The sequence below is a fragment of the Acanthochromis polyacanthus genome, chromosome 21 (assembly GCF_021347895.1).
Source record: "Acanthochromis polyacanthus isolate Apoly-LR-REF ecotype Palm Island chromosome 21, KAUST_Apoly_ChrSc, whole genome shotgun sequence".
Taxonomy (NCBI): Eukaryota; Metazoa; Chordata; class Actinopteri; family Pomacentridae; genus Acanthochromis; species Acanthochromis polyacanthus.
This window is the reverse complement of record NC_067133.1, coordinates 10,614,780-10,622,718: the sequence shown is the minus strand read 5'-3', so window position 1 is coordinate 10,622,718 and position 7,939 is coordinate 10,614,780. Positions and strand designations below refer to the sequence as shown.

General features: G+C 38.8%; 1 protein-coding gene across 1 annotated transcript; it reads right to left on the bottom strand.

Moving 5' to 3' along the window:
- Positions 1-306: 306 nt before the first annotated feature.
- On the bottom strand, positions 307-7,926 carry cdk21 (cyclin-dependent kinase 21). Its single transcript, XM_022203577.2, has 9 exons — positions 7,878-7,926; positions 6,574-6,649; positions 6,088-6,349; positions 4,894-5,026; positions 4,649-4,816; positions 4,360-4,469; positions 3,122-3,172; positions 2,696-2,828; positions 307-1,127 (listed from the first exon to the last, which is right to left on the bottom strand). The coding sequence occupies exons 3-9, from the start codon at positions 6,327-6,329 to the stop codon at positions 972-974; spliced, it is 993 nt and encodes a 330-aa protein (XP_022059269.1). The 5' UTR covers positions 6,330-6,349; positions 6,574-6,649; positions 7,878-7,926; the 3' UTR covers positions 307-971.
- Positions 7,927-7,939: the final 13 nt, after the last annotated feature.

The following is a 7,939-nucleotide window of genomic DNA, read 5'->3' as shown; positions in this document are numbered from 1 at the left end:
GAGGCCTTTATACCTCAATATATTCAGAGCCTGAATAACAGTTGAATGAATAAATATTTTTTTGTCATTTTAATAGCACTGACCCTTTAATTGGGAATGTGTAGACCCATGATGAATTTAACTTTTCACCTAAATAACTGAAAAATGTAGTGCAGTGAGGATTCACTGCAACTCGTTCACCCTTCTTGATGTGAAAAATGCTCCAACAGCGCCCTCTTTCAGTCACACTGCGGAATTACAAATAGACGTTTCAAAACTGTTAATGCAGTAACAATTTAGGGATTGTACCAAATGCAGAGACAGATGTGAAGAGAAAGTCATTTATGGGAATGCTTCTTGAATGAACAGTGCAACTCATGTAGAAAAATATCTCACAATCTCTCAAAACAAACATAAATACAGGTGCAATCTGCACTGATTGCACCATAAATATCCTCACAAAAATATCCAAAATAAAGCGTTGCATTTCCTCTGATGTAAGCAAAGAAAAAATCTTTAGTGAGATAGAAACAACATCAACTTAAAGATGTTCATAATATTCTTGTAAGTGGAAAAAGAGCAAAACTGAATCCCTCTTTTTGATAGAAACACTCAACAATAACAAAGTTGCACTACATTTTGTGGAACATACTTCTAATTCTAAATGAAAAAAAAGAAGAATGTTCCTGTGTTCACATGGAGGCAAATAAAATTCAGAAATTACAGCTGAGTAAATAAAACTAAAAGAGGAAAATCCATCAAAAATGCCTCATGTTTTGGAATTTCATCAAAATACATGTTAGGTTTTGTGCCATAAGATCCACGTTTTGCACGTCGGGCGTTGCATGTTCCTTATTTAGTGATGTTCAAAAGCCCCAAAGCTGCCCAGTCTCTCATGATGCTGATGCTGTCTGTTTAAAAGCTCTAAAATAAACATGCAACGCTCTGAACAACATGGATTTCATGGCACAGTGCGGGTTAATTTATCCTGTCTAGACTGTAGATTCTGGAAGCTCAGAGCAGCAGCGGTTGATTTTTTCCTCCTTCCATTCCTCATTCAACTGAAATCTTGAGTGCTTCACAAAGAAAGGGTGGCTCAGGGCTTTGAAGGCGGAGATGCGACCACTCGGTCTGAATGCCAAACATTGCTGCAAGTAAGGAGATGTTACACCTTATCAACATTTCTGAGAGAGTTACTGCCTCTACCCACCGATACCACAGTCCCAGCCCTGCTATGGGGATCCAAACTGATCTGAGTTAATCGTTTGCAGTGTAAATTCTTAAACATTTACATCTCAATTCACCCGATTAGTCCCAAAACATCTAAATATAAGCTATATTAATGCACAGCTGGGTTAGTAGTCAGCAGAAGATGCTCTAGTGTCTGTGAGGGGCAAAACAAACAAAAAAACAAAAGCAATTCATGGTACCTTAAAATCGTATTTAGCAAGCTGTTGCAATATTTAAAGTTACTTTAATGGCTATGGAGGTCACGTGTTATATGTAGTTATGGGAAGCATCCATGCAAACAACGATGGAGTTTCTGCAAATGTATGTAAGCAGCAAACTAAACTTCAACACCTACTAATGTTTAGTTAAAACTTGGATTACATATATTACTGGTGAGTTTCGCTAATCTGAACTGCCACAGACTGTTTTTCGTGGCAGTACTGTCGTCTTTTTATAGACATTTCAAACTGATGTCAAATTGTAGGTCAAACTAAAGGAAACCATCAGAATAAAAGAGCTTTGTGAGCACCTCCTTCAAGTAAAGGCACTGCGTTTGTTCAGTGATGTTTACTGACCAAAACTGATGCTGAGATGTGTAAAACCCTGACCTTCAGACTCACATAAAGTCTGTTCAACTTTAAAATCTTTTTCACTGAAGAAAAATTGCCAGCACTTCCAAATACCTGCGAAACTATTAATATTTCCCTCAAATTCATGATAGAAGAAGATATAACACACTCGCTGAACACATACCTCACCCCCCTCCCCTCAGGACATAGACACAGAAGACACAGACAAGCACGACTAGGCAAAAGTCTGATCCCATATGTTAGAGCAACCCTTAATAAAAGGCCAAGGAGATCTGGCCAGAGTGAAAACTACACTTATATGCTGAACAGAGTTTTTGTAGAATGTGTGTGTTTTTTGTTTGTTTGGATTTTTTTTGTACTGTCCTGTCAAAGTAAATCAAGCAGATTGGTGCTGTGGAAAAGAATTTTCCCTTGGGGACAATTCAATCCAAGTCTAATTAGCAAATGTTAGCATGGTAACAGTCTAAACTGACATGGTAAACATGCTCACTATAACATCAGCACTGTGGCTCAATACAGCATCACACAGCATGACTGTGGGCTCTTGTTACTTCATGAAATAAATTACTTTGTCCTTAAAATAGAGCATATTCAGTTCAGTTAAAATTCTCAAAAGTACATTAATTTACCGTTTCCACAACTACTAAAGATCCTATTTACTGCACTGTGCAATATACTTGTTTTGCCCTTTTACATTTTATTTGAGGGACTTTATTTAAGCGGTTTTGAAATGAGAAAATATTATTTTTGTATTCTGATGTAATGATGCAGAATAATAAGGATTCATGAGTGTACTCCCCACTATAGACTACTGAAGGAGTGATGGAGGACACGGCTTCAGGTGAAAAGGGAGACTTAGCTACACGTCATGAAAACAGAAACTCAGATCTGCTCACAGACAGAAGGTCGTTCTCATCTGGTTCCAGGTTTGGCAGCAGCTTGGTGTGGGAGCGTTTGGGCCCCCAGCTGGGGGAGTATGAGATCGGGGTGTCTGCAGGCCAGTCCTTCTCGCTGGGCAAACCAATCACCCTGAAGAACAGAAAACAAGGAGCCACTGAACAGCGGCAGTAATCCACAGAGGCCAAAATGCAAGCTGCTCTGAAGTTATACAGAGAAATTAAATGTACAAGTAGGTCACAGACTGAGAGGCAAAACACTAAATTACAGCTAGATAGCAAATTTCTCCCATTTTTCAAGGTTTTGCTCGGTCGTTTCAGTGTTTATAAGGAATAACTTCTGAAATATGAATTAAGAACATTACTTTGCGGCAAACCAGCATCACAATTTATCACGTGTATAAAGAAAAAAACTAAAATACTCACTCAAAGATTTTTTGTAACTGCTGCACCTCAGTGTGTCCTTGAAACAAGGGTCTGAGGGATACAGGAAAAGTAAAGTTTTATTATTTTTAAAGAGCACATTTACAAACAATAAGGCAGAATATTGTTCAACATTTAAGAACAGCAACACTGGACTGGACAGAAACAAATAACGGCACAATCAGACTTTCAAAAACAAAACAAACAGACAGAAAATACCAAATAAGCCTGTACTCAGACTGCACTATATGCCAAGTCACAGCAGTAAGTCTAAAATGTGCATTAGCCACTGAAGTATCATGTGTGACGCACTGATCTGTGAGGAAGAAAAATAGCCAAAAACAGACTTAATACTACGATATTTTATTGAAATCACTTCATATTACTTGACTCATTCAAAAGAAATTGAAGCTTTTTAGTGTAACTACGAAGGCATGATTGACTGAGCTGCAAACAACAGTCATGTGACAAAAATTCTGGGAGTTTTCAGGTGAACTGCAGGCAGAGAGGACATAAGAGAGACTGAGATGAAAATAAAATATAACTGATCAATGAAATGAAAGCAGCATGGCTCAAAGAGGATTGAGTTGTCGGAAAGTTGTTGAAAAATTCATTCAGTATGGTGAAACATCTTTATAGGGTTGATGTAAAAATGCAGAATTTGTAGAGGTTCTAAAAATGTGTAATATTTAAAATGACACTAATTAAATAGCCTCTTCATAGTGTGTTGACCTCATTTTGTTCAGTACTGTTAGCACTTGTGGGCTTTTAGAAACATGCTGCACATTCCATTTGATTTCAATTTTTATAAATCAAATAGGCAAAGAATTTCAACCTTTTTTGTGATTTATTGGTATTACAATACACTGCACAGAAGATTTTTTTTTTGAGTTCTCTCCACTTCTCGTCTTGGCTGTGATGTTTCCACAGAGTTGCAGGACTTTATATTAGAGAGAAAAATGAGTCCACAGTGACTAAAAATGTAACTGGAGCAAAAAATGCTCAGAAACTGTTTGGAGACTTCTAAATCTCTTAATCAGAAAAAGCTGGAATTAAAAGGAGCACTGAAAATGCCTGAATAACCAAACAGGTTCAGTAAATTTAGGAGTGTCCAATTTTTTAAGTCTCATACAAAAGTCCCTCAACCGTTTCATCCGGATATATCCACAGCTGAAGGTTTTACCTCCAAACTCCAATGTCACATATTTCTTGCAGCTAAACACAGACTGAGGTGTCCTTACCTCAAGAGGAAAAGCTCAGCAAAGATGCAGCCGACGCTCCACATGTCCACTGAGGACATGTAAACAGAGTTGAGCAGCACCTCGGGGGCTCGATACCACAGTGTCACCACCTGAGCAGAGAGAGGCAGAGAATATAAGAAAACAAAAAGACACACAGGCGGGGGTGGAGGAAGTCTCAAAAGAACACTGTCTACTGCAGGCAAAGGAACAGGCTGAATGCAGTGCTGAGAAGAGGAAAAACAGCTTACTGCAGGAACATTTAAGAGCAAGTTTCTGTCGCCTCACTTACACCTGGAGTGAGAGCCATATTGAAGGTGTGGATCCGTGCAAGTCCGAAGTCTGCAATCTTGACCTCTCCGCGATTGCTGACCAGAATGTTTTCTGGTTTTAAGTCACGATGCAGCACCAGGTTTGTGTGTAGGAAGTCCAGACCTCGCAGCAGCTGCAGCATCACATCCTGGAAGCAGCACAGCACCAGTTATGATTTTATCATGAGCTGTGACAGTAACATAAAATCAGATCGCACTTTCGCACCATGACTTTGTCACGGCTCAGTCCGGAGGCGGGAACCTTTGACAGGTAGGTGGACAGGTCCTGGTCAATGTACTCCAGCACCAGACTGAGCTCCAAGCCCATGCCCACTGGTACAGCAGACGCATCCAAGAGCCTGATAGGATGAAATGAAGAACTGATGGTTTTAGATCCAAAATGTCAAAGGTGAAAATCACTATAATGTTCTCCAAAACATTTAGCTGGAATCATGGAACTTTTCTCGATGTCTTTTGTGTTTATAAAAATTGACTGTGAATGTTTTTATGTTGCATCTGTAATCATATTGTTTATTATTAAAGTTAAAATATTAAAAGCAACAAATATATATGTCAAAAAGCAAATTTGGATCTCACCAAAATCTGGAAATACAACACAAGTGAGTACATCTCTGTGCAATATCATGAAAATGTCAAATGATTAAAAACTGCAATCAATAATTTTATTATTTCTAAGCTGAAAACTAGAGTTTTTGCTCTTAAGAACGATCAGAAACATATACTTTAGAAAAACTATATCGAAAATAGAGTCCCCAAAGATGGAACTTTGCAATTAAAAAACACAAACTTTAGAGTACACCTGTAACCTGATGAGTATTTCTCTAATGAACATTCAAAAATGAATACTTCAGAAAGTCTATATTTACAGTACAAGCACCAAAGTACAAGAAAGTATGCAATGAAAGTGGAAACATCTATGATCACTGACTCAATCCATCTAACTGCATAATCAAGGTTATAGAATGAGTTGTCAACACCAACTTTCTCATTTTTGGACCTATGGGCTGTGTCCATCTGCATCTCTGCATCATGGCTTCTCACAGAAACGAACTGATGAAAGAACTTTAACAATGTGACTACAACTTCACCACAAGGATGAAAAAGGGATACAGGAAGATCAGCGACCAACTTAAATATTTAGATGACACCATGAATGTCCATGAATATACCACAACACTGTCTCACAACATGGTGGCCAGTCTATAGAAGCTTAGAAGAGATCCAATTACTGTAAGGTGACAGTATTTTGATGCATTTGGTGTTTAAATGAAACAGAACATGGGGTGTACTCACCACCGTTGTAGCTATTCATACTGAATAGTAGCCATTCTTGAAGTAATAAGGTATATTAATGAAAAACACCACATTACAGCTGTTAATTTTACTGTATTGGACCCACTTGACCACGTTGGGATGGTTGAAATCCTCCATTTTCCGCAGCAGCGCCACCTCCCGGATCATGAAGGCAGGGATGCCGCTCTGCAAGGCTTCGCCGCGGATGTTGAACTTCTTGACCGCAAGGAGCCGCTGTCTCTCTCCGACCTCTCTGGCCTTGTACACTTTACCGTAGCAGCCTTCTCCGACCTCGGCCAGCAGCTCGTAGCTCAGAGGCTTCGAGCTGGTCTTCGTTGTGCTCCACATTCAGGCTTAATTAACCCGAACTTAATTGAAAAAACGGCGACATTAGCATAGCAACCATTAGCTAACTCGTGTTCACCTGTTTAAGCTAGGCTAACAGGGAGCTAACTAACCAAACTCTAAATAAACTGGTTTACAGGCTAGCTGGAAGGTAATAAATCACATGTGACAGCACAAAAACACAAACCACCCGTAATAACGACACTTTAATTAAGCTAACTAGCTTTCAATTTGAGTTTTACTTTACCTCACACTACGAGGAGCGCCTCCACCACCAAATCCCCGCCGCTGCCGGCAAGAAAATGCCTCCGCATAGATCTCCCCTTTGTCACAAAATTATGAGAAAAATCACACCCCTTTTTATGCAGCAACTAATCAGAAAGCTCAAATTTTACATTTTAATAAGCCCACTCCTTGTACACGTGTCCCTGCTGCTGTCAGTGTCACTGCACCGTGCGTTCATGTGCAAGAAGTGGAAATTAGGGCTTTCAGTGTAAGTAAACACAACAAACAAATAGAAACTTATGGTTGGGTAGTAGGTGGTTACCAGACATTTAAAAGACACAGCAACACTTTGAAGAGGTAAAACTCCAAATTATCTTAAAATACTACATTTATATCTTGATAATTACAAAAATAACACCCTTTGACCACAGAAATGCATCACTTCTTCATAATTGCATTATTTCTAACCTGATAAGTACTTCCTCAAATTAACACTTGCAAAGAAATACATTAGAAAGTTATACTGACAATTGAATACACATGTAATTTTCAGTCAGTCTAACTGCATAAACATGGTTAGAAAATGAGCTGTGAACACCAGAACGTGCTCAGTTTTGGACCTTTGTCTCATGTCTATTTGCATCATGGCTCCCAAAATATAGGAACTGCCAAAACAATGTGCAACTCTGATTGTGAGACTTCACAAAGATGGAAAAGGACACAGACAGATTGATGAGCAACTAAAAATCAGTGAAAAGTGTAGCATTAATCAGGAGGCATAAAAGGAGTCATGGTACCACTAATCAGAGCTGCAGTGGTCGTCCACCTAAAATGACACCACGAACAGTGAACTATTCTCACGATACAGCTGTGATTAACGGACATGCAGGTGTTGTAGACTTGGCAGAGGTAAAAATCAGGGTTTAAAAACTTATTTGCTGTACTTACTTGGTGATACAGAACTGTCAAGTAAAAATCTTTGGAAAGAACATGAAAAGTAGCCTAATGAATACTGGGAGCGCGTTATTTGGTCAAGAAAAACTAAAATATGTTTGTTTGGCTCAGAAGAAGTCTAGCATGTTTGATGTGCCAAGGACTAACACAGTGAATGCATCGTCCTGACAGCGGAACACGGAGATGGATGGGAGATGTCAAAATGACTGCAGAAACTCAGCAGAAGCAAAATATTCCAGCGTAATAACCATCCACAGCACAGCATCAAAAAGCAGACCAGTTTTGAAAGAAGTAAAAGCTATAATGTAGGTTACAAAATGATGAATGAACATAATTTGACCTTAAAGTGATATTACACAGTGGTGTACTCACTTGTGTTTTGTTTTTTTGTACCTCTTGAGAAAACACTGAAAAATATTCATGACACACAACAA